The following is a 19,130-nucleotide window of genomic DNA, read 5'->3' on the forward strand; positions in this document are numbered from 1 at the left end:
TCAATAATAAAAGGAGATGTTTAGGTTATTTCACTTTTTAATTATTTATCCATTGTTATCTAACCCATGTATTAATGTTTATTCTGGTGGGTACCATAGAGTTATCTGTAAAAGTTCATTCTTGGAGATATTTATTCTGTCCATAATATTAATACTAGTGCAACAATCTTGGTCGCTGAGTTTCTGTTTAACTGACCCGTTAAATGTGATTTTTCTTCAGCACTTTTGCATTCATTTTTATAAATGTTTGTCAAGTAGCACTCTCCTGGTTAATTTAGTTTTCATTCTGTGCTGATCTTTATGTGCAAGCATGTTTTCTCTTTAGAACTAGCAATGCCCTTTTGGAGAAGTAAATTGGTCCCTGACAGGCCCCTCTGCTGTGGTTACCATAGCAACAGGCATGTCATAACAGTTCCCCCACTACAGTATGTTGAGCTGCTCCTCCACATGATGACAGGTCCTTTTGGAAGTAGGAAATCATACAAAAATATAGGATGCAACAGCACCAAAATGCTATAAAAACCTGGGAACAGATGACAAATCAGCTACTGGAAAAGAATTAAATCAGTTTTTCCTCCTGGAAAATCTTTATGAGATAAAAATTGCACCCAAATATGTCCCCAGTTTCTATTTTTATACTATACTATATTTTATACTAAATGGTTAGAGCCATTTTTAAGGCATCAATACAAAATAATATTTTGTTTTGTTTTTAAAGCAAGGGAGAACTAAGCATGTGATTTCTACTAATAGTACTCCTGTACATTATTTCAGACAAATACACTTTCAGGTGATTGGTGCTGACAGTCAATCATGTGTTCATCTTGATGAAGCATAGTAGCATTTAAACAGCCCCAGGTGACACATGGATGGTGGTCTACATAGCTATTTTTTTAATGTATACCAGCAAGACTATCTACAAATAGAATGATCATCTGTTGTGATTATCTCTGCATTATTGTCCTTGTACTTACCCCATGACCTTTGAGATTGACCAAGTCTACTGTTGCTATAGGAGTCGTTCCAGGCAAAGGAACAATTTAGGTCAGTTCCTCAATAACAGATAAGAAATTTTGCATTATCATATCTCAGAGTTTTCTAAAAATCGGGAGAGTCCTGTAGTAAATTGTGAGACAGAACAGAGAATTAAAGCTGCAGTCCTATACACATTTTCTTGAAAGTAAGCCTATTGAACACATTGGAACTTATTTCTCAGTAGGCATGCATAGGATTGCACTGTAAGACACATCTTCAGATAGTCTAAATTGCAGCCACTGTTCCCTTTTAAGCTGCACAGCTATGCAGCTCAGAGTCTTGAGAAGCTTAGCTCTATATAGCTTGGACCTGCAAGAAGTCTGGATACGATGTATGATGTCATTGCCATGCATCCAGAAATGCCACTGGGCAACTGCATGGCAGCCAAAGAGGTCCATGTAGGGTTGTGAACCCCTTAGACCAGGGGTGTCAAACATAAGGCCCAGGGGCCAGATGCGGCCCGTGGAAGCTTTTTATCCAGCCCTCAGGCTCTCAGCTGCTGAGCAGTGTTACAGCTGAAAGGGCAGCCCACATGAAAATTGGACTCTCCCTTATTTTGAAATTTGAACAAGATTTGCGTATTTTCTCTTCTATCATTTGCAGCTAATGAGTTCCTAAGTGAGAAAAAGTGCTTTTTTTTGTTATGATCTGTTTAATGACATCACTTTTAATGACATCACTGTTTAATGACATCTCAGCAGGCATCATGAATGCTATTCGACCCTCTGTATGAAATGAGTTTCTCCCCTGCCTTGGCCTCTAAGGCAGCCATTTTCAACCTTTTTCAGCTCACAGTACACTGTAAAGGCACTAAAATTGTCAAGGCACACTCGCAGTTTTTTACTTACATTAAATTACTACATTACAATTAATTTTTATATAATTAATACAATTAAATCATTACATGACAAAGGGCACAATCCTAACAGGTCTACTCAGAAGTAAGTCCTATTTTGTTCAATGGGGCTTACTCTCAGGAAAGTGTGGTTAGGATTGCAGCCAAAGACTGGGGGGGAATGTGGCTGTGGGACTTACTTCTGAGTAGACATGCCTAGGTTTGGGCTTTTGGTTCCACTCTTTTTCTCAAATACACTAGCAGGCAATTGGCACTTCTCTCTTTTCCTCTTCCCCACCCGACCCCCTCCTACAGGCACATTTCCCCATCTCATAATTGCAGTTAGCACCTTTCCTACTGTCCCTCCCCTCACTTGTCTGCACCTTCCAAAGGTCCAGAATCACTTGCCTCACATTCTCCCCCCCATTGCCTGCTCCTGTATTTCAGAAAAAAGTGTGACCAAAAGCCCAATCCTAGGCATGTCTACTCAGAAGTAAGTCCCATTATAGTCAATGGGGCTTAGTCCCAGGAAAGTGGGGCTAGGAGAGGAACTTGAGAGCCCAGCCCAGTTCAGGCATGGCTACTCAGAAGTAAGTCCCATTATTGTCAATGGGGCTTACTCCCAGAAAAGTGGGGCTAGGAGAGGCTCCTGAGAGCTCAGCCCAGGCATGTCTACTCAGAAGTAAGTCCCATTATAGTCAATAGGGCTTACTCCCAGGAAAGTGTGGATAGGATTGTGGCCTAGCACTCTTCCTCTGAAAGACAAAGGCAAGGCAGGGAGGGTCTGTTGGGGAGCTGCAGGCAACAGTGGCAAGGAGAAGGGACTTAGTGAACCCTCAGCCAGCCCATTCTTAGGCTGCTGGCCTCAGCAGACGCTCTGGCTTCATACCTGCTTGCCTGCCCCTGGCTCCCTGGTTCTCCCTCTCTCCGCCCAGACCTCCCCCAGGCTTCTCTCACCACCCAGTCAGCACACAGGGCAAACAATGGACTTGATACTCAATCCTAGGCTGGTCTACTCAGAAGTAAGCCCCATAATAGTCTACTGGGCTTACTCCCAGGTAAATGAGGATCAGGTTGCAGTCTTCCTCTTGCTCAGATGAGGCTGTTCCTTTTTCTGCCTGCTGTGTGAGGGTCAAAGCAGCTGCTGCCTCCCTCCTCTGGCCCCACGGCACACCTGAGGCTGCCTTGTGGCACACTAGTTGAAAAACGCTGCTCTAATGTTTAGAGGGAATATTGAACACTGAAAACATTTTTCAGTATCTGAGTATCTCTTTCCTTCTTTTAATGTTTCAAATTATCTAATTTTTTTTAAATAGAAAAAACAAAGAAATATTTTGAGAATTGGAATTCAGAGCCTTGGTTCAGTACTGTGGGGTGATGACATTTGTTCTACTGAAAATCCACAAAATATTTATAGCCTCACCAAATTTCTATATGGTCTACGTGGCCTTCTCCGAACATCATTGTCGTCCTGCATTATCACCATTCCAGCTCATCTTATTCAGGTAAGACTAGTTCAATAGCTTTTTCTCATAACTAAGGGCCTCATCCTGTCCAACTTTCCAGTGCTAATGCAGCCATGCCAGTGGGTTGGGTGCTTCATTCAGTGGTGTGAGGGGCAGGCATGGATGTCTACTCAAACTAAAGGAATGTTTGTTCCTTTACATTGCAGCTGTATGGGTGCTGGAAAGTTGGATAGAATTTGGCCCTAATTGTAGTTGAGTATATAAAGAAAAAACATATTGATGAATACTTAAAACAGAATATCCTGCGATTTTGAATGATTGAATCTCAGTTTCAAAATTCTACCTCAATGTAGCTGTATTTCTTAATTAGGAAATTTATTTCTAGATTTTTTTTTTTTGGTTTCATGTAAATACATCTGGCTATACATTGCTTCTTTATAAGCCTTCCAACAAGGTCTAAAACATTCCGTTTTGAGAAAGCCTTCTGATTTTAGCTTCACAGTCTGATGCTTGTGGGTTTTATTGGTGCTTTTATTGTGTTATTGATTATAGTATTTTATGTACTCTGTTTTTAATAGTTTATGTTTTAATATTTTTTTGTATTTTATAGTTTGATTTTTAGTTGTTTGTCTTTTCAGTATTTGTTGTAAGCCACTGTCATTTGTTGTAAGTCACTGTCATCAAGCGGGGCTTGACACTATGCAAAGCCTCCAGAGGTGAGGGGAAGTTTCTCTCCCCTCACCTCTGGAGGTTTTTCTGAGCCCCCCAGAGGCAGTGCGCTGCCTCTGCAAGTCTCAGAATGCCCGAATTGCACAAAAGATGCAACTTCCAGTATCCTCCAGGAAACCTGCCTCTGCAAGGCTCAGAGAAGCCTCCAGATGTGAGGGGAACAAACCTCCCCTGAGCTTCAGAGGCTTGGGGGATGCGACCTCCTGACCAGCAGCAGCCATCACATATGCGATCTGTTGCTGACTGGAAGTTTGTTAAGGAGTGCACACTTGCATAAGTTGATCTCGCAGATAAGTTGAGGGCAGGGTTTTGAGCCAGAAATCAAGGAATTTTCTATGACCCTTAGATAAACTTAGGGGGATGTCTGATTATAGTTTTGTCTAATTTTATCAGAGGCCAGATACTGAAAAATAACCTTTCAGTAATTGTTACCTAAGAACTGTATAGTCTCCATTAAAAAATAGTAAAAGATCATAAGATACATTTTTATTCATTAACTTTTTTAGTTCTGGTCTTTACAACCTTTTTGTAAAGACTATCAGATGGAATGTCCTCAATATATCTTTTTGTGTTGAGGCTAACAAAGCTACCTCTTTGGAAATGGTTATCAGTACAGTACCCTTTTTTCCACTGGCAAACTACCTTGACTTTCTATACATATATTCAATGGATCTTTCTGCCCCAAGCATGATTTTCTTGTCTTGCATGGTGAGCAAAATGGAGATATTTGGAGGTCTGCATGAACCCCCCACCCCTTGTCCCCTTATGCTGCTTGTATATATTCCTGTATTCTTCATTTCACAGGTGATGGGAACTTCAGGGCTGTACAAACTAGGCTACATTGGGCCCATAGTTTTCATTTGTAATTTTAATTTCAAATTTTGAATCTCAATATTGGTGAAAGCCAGTGCTTCCCAAAACTTGTAGCACCAGGACCCACTTTTTAAAAGCAGTAATGTACCACACACACAAACATCTAGAAAGAAACTATATTTTATTAATAAATTAATAGTTGGAGCCCTATGCCAAACCCTCCCTAGAAATGGAGTTCAAGGACTGTCCCCCGTCCCCCCCCAAACCTTTACACTCATTCCAGGGGTCTGCAGAAGGCTGAACTGGAGAGCAAGATGTGCAGTTAGTGGCTTCCAGGCCCTACGAAAGGCTGACACCAGATTCACACAATCTATGGCATGCCAATTACTAGAGAAAATTGGAAAAGTGTCATTTTAATTTGGGGGTATGAAGATTACCTCATGCCACAGGTTAATATTCCAGCTAATGATTTTCTTCTGCAAACCAGGCAAGAGTACTTGAAAAGTGTTTTGGTTTTTTATGTTTCAAAAACATTTAGTGACCCAGATTGGCTTGTGACTCACTGGTGGGTCCCAACCCACAGTTTGGGAAACACTGGTGTAGACATTCACTGGCATCCTTCAGTCTCGGAAGACTATGGTATGAATGGTGGTTCTGAATGATGGTTCTGGAACAGAGTGTCCTCTCCAGTGCGCAAAGCCTGGGTAAAGTAGATATGGAGGATAGACTGTTTCCCATGCAGCAAATCCCCCCTCTCCACATCGCTGAAATGGTCCAATGGAAAGGCAGAGGCCAATACGGTTGGTTCCAGCGGCATCGCAGGAGTTGCCAGAACGTGACTGTGTTCAGCCATGAACTGCCTCAGGGACTCCGACTCCGGATTTTGCCTCGAGGTTGACTCCTGAAGCCTTTTCCATAACTGGATGTAGCCACAAGGCAGTGGAGGTTTGGGATCAGAGTTTTCCTTCTCTCAGATGAGCTGCCTTCCCAGGCTAACGAGTCCCATCTACCCGGTGGCTGTTTAGTCGCCTCTTACGACAAGTACAGCCAAACTGATGGCCTATTCTTATCCCCAGCCCCCAGGGGAAGGTGTAGACATATTGAAGGTGGAAGCCCCCAGGGGAAGGTGTAGACATATTGAACAAATATTTTGGTAAATACTTCAGACATTCTTATAAATGATAGTGTTCAAAAACACTCAAAATATCCATTTTATTTTTTCTTGCTACCAGCTGGTTTATTTTACTAATTAGAATTATCGGAGACGCTGTTTTCCCAGAATCTCTCGTTATTGGCCTATAACTAGACTTGAAGGCATAAAATAGTCACTCTATTTTTTTGACATTCATGCTGATGATGAAAGTAGTAAGTAAATAGGTTCCCTGTCACAAAAGGGATCACAGTCTTAAAAAGATGCTGAGGAAAATACCAGCAAACAACCACAGGAAAGGATGCTCTTCTAGTAATGGCTAAACTTCAAGTATGCTCTCTCGGTTAAGCAATGACTTAACAGAGTGGTTAAACTGCAGAGCAAACTGTCATTAGGAGAAGCAAAGTGGCTGAGGTTTGTCTCTGTACCACATTACTCCGTTCCCAGAGTCCTGCTGTGTAGTTGTTTCAATCTCTAAGAAGCCTGTTAAAGAGTCCCCAAGAGCATGTGTCCAGCCCTCCATGTTAATAGTTAATTGGTGAGGAAAACAAGATGAGAGAGCAGCGGAACATGTGGTCTCTCAGTCTCAGCACTAGGCAGGCTTTTTCATTTTAATAACAGCAGCTGCTCACATTCTCACTACTCAGCTTCCCACAACTCTGTTGCCGGCTTTTGTTAGTAAGTTGAAAATGTGTCTTTTGGACAAAAATCTTTTTCCTCACAATTTCATTTTTTCCCACTCAAGTAAAAGATAGTCATGTACAGTTTTATATATCTATTTGTATCAGAATTACAGAATTGACTTCAGGCTGTGCTTTATTTTAAAAAAATGATATGTTGGAGTCAAAGCACTAAAGATATAGGTAATATATACAGGTTTTTTCAACACATGTAGTTCCATTTTCACCCATGCAATTTTTCTACTCTTCCAAGCTTTAGACTAAATCATCATTTTGGGTTTAAGTTATTAATGTTTTAAAAGGGGAATTTACATTTCATTAATTTACATCGAAAAAATAATTTGACTCAGAATGTTTCCTCTGTATATTCCTATTGGGGCAGGAGGAGTACTGAATTGTACCCAAAGGTGCTTTGCAGAAGCAGAAAAGTACTTCTACCAACATCTGCCCATTTGCAACCTACGTTCCCTTATTGTTGTAGCCCCCAGCTGTTCTGTGCTGTTCCAGGGAGAGAGGCTCCCCTGTTACCAAAAAGGGCTGTTATGTTTTAAAGGGGAATTATTATATTATGCTTTTGGAAACTTCAGGATCGCAGGCTAGATAACAAGACAGCGTAATGTAAAGAAATTCCTTTTTAGCTTGAAAAGACACTGAGAGAAAGACAATAATAATAATAATAATAATAATAGTACAGGTATTTATATACCGCCTTTCTAGGTCCTCAGATTTCTCCTCAGACTTTATTCAAGGCGGTTTACATAGGCAGGCTAATTTAAATCCCCGTAGGGATTTTTACAATTGAAAGAAGGCTCTATCTTTCAAGAGCTACAACAATTCAGATGTTTTGTTCTGCTCTGGCCTCCATCCTGGCCTCCATCCTCCCACGCTCAGAGCATATGGAATAACTCGGCTCAGCTTGTCAGCTGCTTCAAGGTCGCACGGTGCCGGTGGCCTCGAACTGGCGACCTTCGGATGTTATCTTCAGGCAAACGGAGGCTCAACCCTCTAGACCAGACCTCCTGCCCTGACAACTTTCAGTAAAAGATTATATTTTTATTACAAAGCACACAGGTAAACATAATGCACATGGAAAATTGATAAGTATATGTTTCTAGTACTTGTGTCTAGTATACCTAGCTTATGGTGGTTGCACGTGAGCAGTATTTGGTGCATCCGAGGAGATCAGGAAAAGGGAAATTTGTAGGGGAGGATTTTAGGGGTCCCTGGTCTGCATAACCCAGTTGCTGACTAAAGATAGGGAAAGAAGGGGAGAAAGAAGGGGGGGAACAGGGAAAAGGTTTCAGACGCAAGATATAGTTACCTGTCCTGAGGAGCAGATGGATGGGGGGATGGAGAGTCCTATGGAGGACCCTCACAACACAGATGTGTTGTGTCCTTGGGGGGGGGGGAGAGCCCAGAGAGAGAGCTAGCACATGGCAGCCTTCTCTTAAAAGGGTTTTTGCTGACCTGAATGACCCAGATGTGGCCTAGAGCTGTCCTGGATGCACGTGCTCACTACACACAGTGGGACAAGTGGAGCATGCAAGAAAAACAGGATGACCGGGTAGCAGCCATAACTGGCCTGATGGGGAGGGGGTAGCTTGCTTTCTGTCGCCCCTGCAGGGGAATTTGGAGACATGATGTCTATTATCAGCAGAATTCAATGGGTCTAATGGCTGGCTTCCCTGGCTAGGGATACTTACACAATACACATTGATTGATTTACAATAAGAAACACTTAAGCAGCGATTTACAGTGATTGAGACAACAATTTACTCTTTAGACATTGCTGCTAAAGTCTTTGCTGCTAAAGTCTTTGTTGCTGTGTGCATGGAAAGCTGGAGTTTGTGTAAACTTGTGATTTTTACCAGGGTTTTTGGAAATTGGGCTTGTTTGCTTGGCCTGTATGATATTTTAGTCCATAATAACATAACCAGATATAAAATCACAACTTAAAAGGAAACGGAATTTTCACGTAACACCCCTGAACCCTCAAAAGCAAAGTTTCAGGGGATGATGAAAAGAGGAAGGAGTAGGAGAGGGACAACAAAAATTTCCTGTTGCACAAGCAGAATTTTGCTCATGCTCGTTGGATATAACCTACAGCTTTATCTTTTGATGAACTGGAAAAACTACAAGTGCCATGCTGAATTGTACTAAATCATATTGTAAAAACAGATCAACAACATGTACTGCACAAAAAGGTTTAAAGAAATCTAAAATGAAGTATTTATTAGATAATCGTTTCAACAGGAAATTTTTTTCCCAATCTTAGTAGTTTGTCATTGCTTTATAACCCTAGATTCTTTATTCTGTAAAGTCTGTTACAAAATATGTTCAATCTTTCCCAGCATGGCTTCAGTATAGTTCTATCTGGTTAAAAAGTCTTCACTCTAAAGTTTATTGTTATTTTTAGAAATTCTTTGTTTACTTCTGAAGTTGCTAAGTAGCAGTACTTTGAAATAATTGGAAACTAATTAATGGAAGATTGCTTTTTCGAGATCTTTCCATTGCTTACAGAGTGTTGCTATGCCCTTTATATTATTTTTACTTTCCTGGCATAATGAAGCTCTAGAAAACGTATATTGTAATGAACTGAAAGTCATGTGAAAGAAGTGGTACTAATAGCAGTGAAGAGCTCTTAAAATGTTAGATTGCTAAATAACTGTGATGGCAAGGATTAGCAAAAAATGTACTTTGGCCTAGAGAGCTAGTTCAGCTTATCCTCTTAGAAGTTAAGGTTAGGAACCAGAAAACTTGGACTTACAGCAAAATGTCTTATAAAGGGGAATTTAAGAAGGAATGTAAATAGGGCTTAATGGGGACTGTACAGTACATACATCCATCCCCTTCATTGGACTTCAAGGAGGGAATTTTATCCCATAAGAAACAATGAAATAATGCAGGCATAGGAATTTGTTTATTTAGATAATTTATACCCTACTTTTCTTGACCCTGCTGGTTAATTCAAAGCACCATACAAAAAGTAAAAAAAAAAAAAATTACAAGGCATATAAAAATACATTGTTGGTATAATTTTTTAAAAATAGCAAGAAAATACAAATTGTACATAATAAAATAGCTCATTAAAATGACTAATCTAAAAGCAATGATAAAACCAATAATCAATAGTCAACAGATAAATGGCCACCAATCATAGGAGAGGTCAAAGCTGTGTCTAAGTGTATCCTCAAACTGCAATCATTGTCCTTCAAAAAAAGTGCCATCTATGACAGCTTATCTTGAATGAGGGAGTAAAAATAAGTGTGTGATCATAAAGGTGTGTGTTGGCATAGCATGGTTTACATTGAACAGGCTTCAGTGTTCTAATCTATGAGTTCTCAGGACAGTGAGGTACAAAGACCTAGGCACTGAGTTTCAGAACTCGACATATCCCTTAAAAGTACTCAGAAAGTCAACTTTAGAAAAAATAAGAATGCAGAGTTTGTCTCCTTTAAAAATAGATATATGACTTGTTTGATTAATGTTATTTGAACTTACTGCTAGTATTTAGTATCACAGTTTCTCACTGAGCACAAAGAGCTTTTGCTCAAGTAGTTACAATATAACTGTTGAAGTGAGTTAGAGAGTTATTGATCCAAAGAGTCTATTTAGGAGTTTTTATACTCGTTTCAGTGGACTTTCTGTTTTCTGAAACTTTTTGTAAAGTGCTATAACTACTCTGGGAGCACAGATCTGGCAAGACTTCAGCATGCACCTCACAGTACTACCATCCATATAGACTACAGGTGGGGCCTCCTTATCTGTGAATCTGGCATCCGTGGATTTGCTTTACCGTGAATGCTGGACCCATGGGTGTCCCCCCTGCAGATCTCGCAGACATGACCAGAACCTCTTTCCAGCCACGTCTGGGAGTTCTTCTGGTGTGCTCTGAGGCTCAGAATTCCACCATTTTATTCCAGAATTCCAGAAAGCCATTTTACCATGACTTCTGGTTTTTGTAGGGTGGCAGCAATCCATGGGTCCAGCATCTGCGGTTAGGGTAGGAAGGCTCTGGTCACGTTTGGAGCCCAGATAGGAAGAAAATCGTGAATTTGATTATCCATGATTTTTTGTATCTGTGGGGGGAATGGAACCCTCATGGATAGATAGAAACCTTTATTGGCATATAAACCCCCATGGATTCGAAAGCCCCACTTGCATTTACTGGGATTTTATTTTCATCTCCTGCAACACCCTTACAATGGACTCCACACGCATACAAAGGACTGCACATACACAGTGATGGACCAGACCAAGACAAGGTCTCTGACTATGGTGAGTTTGAATGATTCCATTTTCCACAGAGCCTCAAAACTCTCTCACTGCAACTAAATTCCAATGGTCTTAAAATTTTACTTTTCCCCCTTTTTCTTCTGTTCTCCCCCCCCCCCGCCGGTCATCTGAGAACTTCAAATGCTGTTATCTGGCCGCTTTCAAGCCCTGTACATTTCATCCCTGAATGGAAGGTGATTGGTTTGAACATTCCAGAGAGGCAGAACATTGCCTTTTCTAGTACACCAATCAATTTGGAAGAGGTGGTCACCTTCCTGGTTTGCTAATCTTCTGGCAAATAGCTCCTCTGTCTTGCCTGGATTTAATTTTAACTTGGTAACCCTCATCTAGTCAGTAACTAATTCAAGGCACCAATTCAGAACTTCCACATTTCTTGGGCAGGAGATGGATTGTTGAGTATCATCTGCATACTGGTGATATTCAACCCCAGGTGACCTCCATCAGTGATTTCATGCTAATCTTCAAAAGCATGGGAAATGAAATAGAGCCCTGAGGGACCATAGAGACCAAAGCACCAAACATGTCCACCACCATCTGCCTTCCAGGAAGAACCTGAAACACCATAAAATCTCTAAGACCCAAGCCAGCTAGGTGATCCAGAAGGATACCATGGTTGATTAGAATTGAAAGTCTCAGAGAGGTCAAGCAGAACCAACAAGGACATACTCTCCATATCCAGCATCCGGTGTAGGTCATCCATCACTGTGGCTAAGGCTATGTCAGTTCCAAAACCCTACATGCAGCCATATTGAAAAGAACCTAGATAATTAGTTTAAAAATAAAAATAATTCTAGAGGTGAGTTGCCACTGCATGTTCAATCATCTTGCTGAAGAATGATGGATTAGAGCAGTGGTTCTCACACATTTAGCACTGGGACCCACTTTTTAGAATAAGAATCTGTCAGGACCCACCAGAAGTGATGTCATGACCAGTAGTGACATCATCAAGCAAGAAATTTTTTAAGAATCCTAGGCTGCAATCCTACCCACACTTACCCAGGAGTAAGTCCCATTGATTATCATTGTTAAAAGCATATACAGAGTAACCTGTTAAAAGTACAGGTCTGTAACATTTCCCCAAATGCAGTTACATGCCATGGTAGCATCAAGTTTAAGATATTAAAAATAAAATATTGAAATGAACGGGAACCCACCTGAAATTGGCTTGCGACCCACTTAGTTGGTCCCAACCCACAGTTTGAGAAATACTGGATTAGAGGTTAAGTGATCGTTTTTAAGATCTTTAAGGCTGGGCTTTTGCTGTCTCAAGAGAGGTTGGTAAGGCCCTTCACTCAATGTTGCATTGATTACCCTCCCTGCCCATTGGCCAGTTCCCCACACCTGCTTTTATAAACCAAGATGTACAAAGGGTACTCATGGACAAAGACACACTCCATCAGCCATGTCCTCAAGCTGAACAAACTGAAAAGAATCCTAAACAGGACAAGCAGTTGTAGTAATGACATCATTTCAACTTATCAATGTACAAGTGATGTGCAGTATTGTAATAGAAAAAAATATACAGGTCCAGACTGATTATGGATTTGGGACCTGTGGTTTTATCTAACTGTGGGATCCAAACCCATGGGTTCAACTGGATCTAACTGTGGGATCCAAACTGATTGATGAAAAGTTAGCATTAATACGCCTAGTTCTGGTGTCCCTCTTGAGAATCTACTAAGGTACTGTATGGTGTGTTTGTTATTTCTTATGATGTGTTTAAAAATGTAGAGGGTGAATTATTAATGTATTGCTTCTTTGAATTCACTGAAGTGAGTACATGTAACATTATGTTTCATGATGGAAAAAAAATCAGAAACAAACCTGTTCACGTCTATAGACTTTTGTGTTCATGCTAAGTATTATTGTGTCTAAAGGCTATCTCAAACCAATTAGAGTACTTTAGAACCTACCTTTGATATGTGGTTATCAGATGGCGTGAGTTACATGCTTGTAAATTTCTCTGTGTGAGCTTTTTGTGCTTAAGCATCTTTATTGTTGAATTTGAAGGTAAAATTAGCCCATAGAACTAATACTTTCATAACAATAACTATTAGGTAAAGTAACCTGTAGCAAGAATATTCATCATGCTGTTGCCATGCTACAACAGAAAAAAACTTTTTAGTGCTCTTCCAAAGGAAAAATATGGAGTTGTGGTTGAGCTGTGACTAGATTTAGTCTTCTTTATTTTTTGTGCTTAGTAAATAAAATAAAAAGAGCATATTAAGTTAAACATCTGATTATGAAATTTTAATATAGAATTATAATGGTGAGATTTCTAGGTTTATGGTCATTTTTTCTACCAAAAAAAATTTTCATTTTCTTTTTTCAATATAAAGTTTTTAAAAATTATTAAATGTTTACCAAGTCAGTCAAAGTATAAAATATTGAAGAATTCTTCAATTACATCATTCTGTATAGCTGAGAATAATACATTCGACTAAAGGTTGTCATTAAACTATTCCAGAATAATGTGAACATAGCCCATTTTCAAATAAGATTATTCTGTTTCCTTTATTTTCATGTGTTATTCCATAATGAGTTATTCCCACTAAAAAACTGTAATGTCATGCTTTTAATACCAAGCTTAAACTTTCTCTCATCTTTTGTATCTTTTTCCTCAACTTCTAGTTATCAATCTCTAATTTATAAATTGCTTTAAAAAAATAGTTCCTGTCCCAATGGACTTTCAGTCTAGACATTGACACAAGGGAGACAACAGAGGGAAGGATGGAGGTGGAATAAACAGGGGAAGCATATGTGATCCTTTCAGTTTCGCCTTGTTAAGCCTCTGCTGGGCTAAGGATGACTTGTGTTCCACAGAAAGGGTTTAGGAGGGAGGAATGGTGCCACTACTGGTAAGGTGATGGGCCAGGAAGGATATGGTAGTAGCCATTCCAAAGGAAGGAGAGTTATTCACATATGAACAAACTCCCCTCCTGGCTTTTCTTCCATGCTACATGCCATTGGTGGTCAAGACAGTGACTCATGCAAACTGAAGGAGCTGCTGTTAAATGCCAAGTCAATGAAAAATAAGACCACCCTGATCCAAAGTTTAGTCCTGGATGAAGGTGCTGATCTGGCTAGCATCATGGATACCTGACTGGATGAGGCAGAAGGCCTTGGCCTCTCCCAGCCAGGGTGGTCTCAGATATGGCCTTGGAGGGCTTCTGGGTATTGGTTTTGGAGGACCTCAGTGTTTATACAAGGACCATAGAGTGGGGTTGGTTATGGCCACCATGATAACCATGGGTCCATCTCACACACATTGGATCCACTGGTTACTGCTGGTCAAGTGGATGGTAATCTAGATGTGGAGGATATTAAGATTGTTCCTTTGTCATGGACAGATCGCTTTGTGGTGGGGTTTAGGCTTATTGTGGCCCCTTTCTTTCACCAGCTGCAGCCATATTTGAGTCACTTGGACCTAATGTTCCATGCCTTGGTGACTCAAGACTTCTCTATTGTAACAAACTTTACATGTGGCTGCCCCCAACATCTGAAACTCCAGATGGTGCAGAACTCCACAGGCCTGTGTGATTATCAGGAACTGGTGGTTTGACTCTGTTGTACTGCTTGCTCTGGCTGCCTGCTGGTTTCTAGGCACATCTGAAAGTGTTGGTTTTGATCTTTAAAACCCTGTATTTTGGGGGGAACCAAGATACCTAAAGGACCACCTTCTTCTGTCTTAACTAGCTTATCTTTTATAAGAGAGGGGGAGTCTGCTGCATGTGCTGCCCTTGGCTGAGGCTACCTTGACAGCCACAATGGGTAGGATAGTCTCTTTAGTGTTGCCTCAGATTTGGACATCCCCCCACGCATTTTGAGTTAAAATCAGCATCACTTCTGGTGGGGGCTAAAGGTGTTCCTCTTCCACTTGGCATTCCCCCTTCCTTCAATCCTTTCTGGTGTTCTTAATTTTTATTTATATGCTGTTAGTTGGTGCCAATTGTGTAATCATTTGCTGCTTTTTAAATTACTTGTTTATTTTTATTTAGTTAGTTAGTTACTTTACTGTGTTTATCTTTTAATGTTTTAATATTAATTTGCTGATTTTATTATTTACTGCTTTCCTCAGAAAAGTCACACTCCTTCAGTCATAATCTCTGTCAGTAGATGTAACAATCAGAATCTTTTAAACTTGATTAATGGCCCAATCATAACTAACAACCTGTGTGGCAGTGCAGTGATAGCAATGTTGTATCTCTGTTGTATCCCCTGGAGCAGGGGTGTCCAAAGTTTTTGGCAGGAGGGCCACATCATCTCTCTGACATTGTGTCGGGGGCCGGGGGAAAAAATAATTAATTTACATTTAAAATTTGAATAAATTTACATAAGTTTACATAAATGAATATATTAAAGATGAACTTATATGAAAGAATGAAGGTCTTGCAATAGCTCAAGGCCTGTAAAAGTCCTTGCACAAAGCAAGACCAGCCATTGCTGCTGGTACTGCATCACAGACATGAAACAGCAAGCAGAGGGAGCCCTCATCCCACACAGCTCACGTGAGAGGCCAAACAGTCAACCTCATGCTGAGAGCAGTTGCGTCAGGCCAGTGTGGGCTCCAACAAATCTCCGGAGGGCCAGAGGCTCATTGGAGACTGGGGGCTCCCTGAGGGCCGCATTGAGAGGCCTTGAGGGCCGCAAGTGGCCCCAGGGCCGGGGTTTGGGCACCCCTGCCCTGGAGAGCAGTTGGCTACTGGAGACATCATCTACTGGAGGTCACATTTGTCCCCTTGCCTCAGAGTAAGCCCCGGCAGCCACTGTGGGTCAACTCAGACCTGCTTCAGTCATGTTGCTGGTGCAAGTTCTCATAGATCCATGAAGACGAATCAGGCCTAGGAAGCGGGGGGGGGATTCTACAGGATCCAGCAGATAGCCCTATTGGAGAGTGCTTTACTGCTGCTTTGCAACAGCCAGTCCCAACAGAACGCAAATTCCGCTGTGTGGAGCAACCAAATAGGATTCTGTTGCCCAAGATTGGGAGTGGGTTACAGGAACTTGCATTCCTTTTCTAAGCCCTTCAAGAGCAAACTCCTGCTGTTTTTGTACCACCATTAAACACGGTTAGTTATTTCATTGGTGCTAATATTAAATATGGTTAGGTTGAAAAAGTTTTAAGAAGTATTTAAAACCATGCTTTTAGATTCATTTCTAATCCTCGTTAAAGGGAACCCTGGTTGACCTTAATGGCAATTAACATTCATGCTCGTATAATGCTTAATAATGAAATCAAGTAGGATTTAATTTAGTAGAGAAATGGGGAGGGGGCTATGGAGAGAAAGCAAGAAGTCTTGTGGCCTTCTGTTAGGCCTTTACTATTGGTTGTTGAATGCTGAGAGAAGGACAATCCAAACAGGCATTGCTGATAACAGACGAGGCATGTTCTGAATATTTTGACAGTTTTCAAAAATTAAAAGGTGTTCAGAAAGACAAGGGGGATTGTTCCTCACTCTATTTACTGAGGACAGAACAAGGAAAAATTTATGTTACAAATATAGGATTAGTTTAGACTAAATATTCAGGAAACTTCTAAATTATAGAAGCCTCCACAAACAGAAAAACCCTGCAAACAGGCCTATTCAGAAATAAGTCTCATTGTGTACAATGGAGCTCACTCCCACATAAGGGCCCAATCCTATCCAATTTTCCAGTGCTAGTGCAGCTGTGCCAATTGGGCACTCACTGCTTCCTGTGGTGGGGAGGCAGTTATGGAGGCCTCCTCAAGGTAAAGGAATGTTTGTTCCATTATCTTGGGGCTGCATTGCTGCTTGAGGTTGCACGGATGCTGGAAAGTTGGATAGGATTGGGCCTTAAGTCTGCATAGGATTATGCTGTAAATTGATTTCATTTTGTTTATGTATTTCTATCTCATCTTTTGGCCCCAAAAGGCTGAATTTTTAAATTAATACTAGCAGTCAAACAAAATGAAATATGAAAACAATCAACCAAGATTCCAAGCAATTGAAATAGCTAGAGCATAAAATGCTAAAACCAAGCAGCAGCACAGGGGAAGATAATGAAAGGGAGAGAAAAGCAATGAATTCAACCCAAATGCATGATGAAATAAGAATGATCTAACTAAACTTTGAAATATAGCTAGGGAAGGGGCTAGGTGGGTTTCATGGGGTAGGCGATTTTACAGCCTGATCACTGCAGCTGAATAGGCTGCTTCAAGAAGATGTAAAGTCTTTTCCTTGAAAATCTCCAAGGAAAAGTTGTCTTTTGATCTGCTTTAGATCAGCAACATCCATCTTAGAGCAAGTGATAGGAATGGGTGACTTATTGGGAACCTTCCAACTCTATGGTTCTGTGATTTAATGACTAATAAACAGTAAGAAAGCTACAAAACATAGTCTTTAGTCTGCAAAGAAATATAAAGGAATTATAAAAACTTAAGTGTGAGACGAGATTTAGACATGAAAATTAAAACATTAATTTCACTTGTTAGATTGAATACACCTCACAGTTTGGCAAGTCCTCATCTGTTTGGGCATATGGGATATTTTGGCTGCTGAGCAAGGTAGTTAATGTAGTGCCCAGTGTCCAGGCATGGACGTGGTTATTATCAAGGCAGAAGGCAAGGAGCTTGTGTATTCAACCCATTTGAACTTTGATGGAGAATGAAAATCATTGTTGACAATAGTTAGAATTTTATTATCCATCCTTATAAAACATAATTTTTCTATATTTCAAGGATGTCACTTTTTAGTGTTTAGTCTATAAATAAACTTTAATATTTGAGAACTACTGAATAATGCTGCTCAAATACAGTTTCTTTTCATACAGAACAAATAAAAATGCTCTTAAATACATTTACTATATAATTCCTGATTTTCACATTTTATTTGATGTAGTTCCTTTTACAAACTTTACAGAGCATTGTCTTTGCTTATTTTCTTAAAACCTAACTGCTGATCTCTGTATTTTAGGTCTGTTCTATTAATTACATGATAATTGCAATATAAAGGAATACTGCATCTTTAATGATGTTTTTGTGCCCTGTGTAGTTAAGCTTTAATGCTGAAGGAAAAAAAAAAAAAAGATTAAATTAGCCTTGTAACCTCTTTCTGTTCCAGACTGATGATGGAAAATAAAAGCTCTTAGCCACAAAATGTAACACTTAGAATTAATATTTAATTAGACCAGCAAATTGTACACTGTGGCTGAAAGCTTCCAAAGAGTTGTTAGTGCCACAATTGACCTACAAGTTTAATAATAACTCACTTCTTGAAGCAAGTGCCAGTTCAGCATAGTGGAGCCACTGTAAGGAAGTCCTGTGAGATTAAAATCAGCAAACCAAATGGCAGGCGAGGATTCCTGGGATGGAGCCTTCTGGAAGTCTGGGAGCTGGAGTAGCTCTTTAGCCAGGAGTCAGATGAGAACAGTGGGTGAAAAACCTGATCCCTCCTGTTCTGGGAGCTTCTGTTTAGAGTCCAAAATTCTACAATTGTTGTTTATTAAGTAATCTTACCTGAACGTGTTTGTTGTGATTCAAACAAGAAATCTTTTTGAAAGGGTTTTTCTATTCACTTCTTTTCAAAATCAGCTCCACTGTGGTAGTAGAAAAAGCATACTGTGTTGGCAAGGTGTTCTGATTCAGATATGTTTATATGTCATATCATTTACAATATATTTTATGTGTAACACATTGCTATACATATAAGTAATTTTTAAAAAGTTTTTGTTTTTGAAAATAAAACCATTTGTTTATAGCACCTTTTGTGCAATAAAAACATATCAATCTCATAAACACTTTTCCTTTTAAAAAATTATTCTAGTTAAATAGGGCATCATGAGTTCAGAAATGTGAAAACACACAGGAGCAGACCAAAGAAGGAACACTTTGCATTATTTATTGGCTGCATCGTAAATAATTAAAAGAAAACTAGTCATTAGTTAAAAATTAAAGCAGAGGAAGGCCTTGCCAGCAGAGGGAGCAGTCATGTCTTCTGTCAGATTTCCATCATTTTCCCACCTACTGCATCTTTTTTCCCAGCCAGTCCCCCATCTGGTCCTAGCTTTGCCAGCCTGTTCCTGATGACAGGCTATAATTTTATACTCAATAAGGGATTAGTGTAAACTGATTGTAAAATTCAGTACCCTTAACCTACTACTTGATT

The 19,130-nt window shown here is 40.0% G+C and overlaps 1 protein-coding gene across 6 annotated transcripts in view; it reads left to right on the forward strand.

The window, feature by feature from the left end:
* Positions 1 to 19,130, forward strand: part of ELP4 (elongator acetyltransferase complex subunit 4) — a 216,691-nt gene that overhangs the window by 72,730 nt on the left and 124,831 nt on the right. For all 6 annotated transcript variants that reach the window (XM_066638016.1, XM_066638014.1, XM_066638015.1 and 3 more), the window contains one exon: positions 3,187 to 3,375. In XM_066638016.1, the coding sequence (XP_066494113.1) occupies positions 3,187 to 3,375 (189 nt within the window). The remainder of the gene's footprint in view (positions 1 to 3,186; positions 3,376 to 19,130) is intronic.

This window comes from Tiliqua scincoides, chromosome 1 (genome assembly GCF_035046505.1).
Source record: "Tiliqua scincoides isolate rTilSci1 chromosome 1, rTilSci1.hap2, whole genome shotgun sequence".
NCBI lineage: Eukaryota > Metazoa > Chordata > Lepidosauria > Squamata > Scincidae > Tiliqua > Tiliqua scincoides.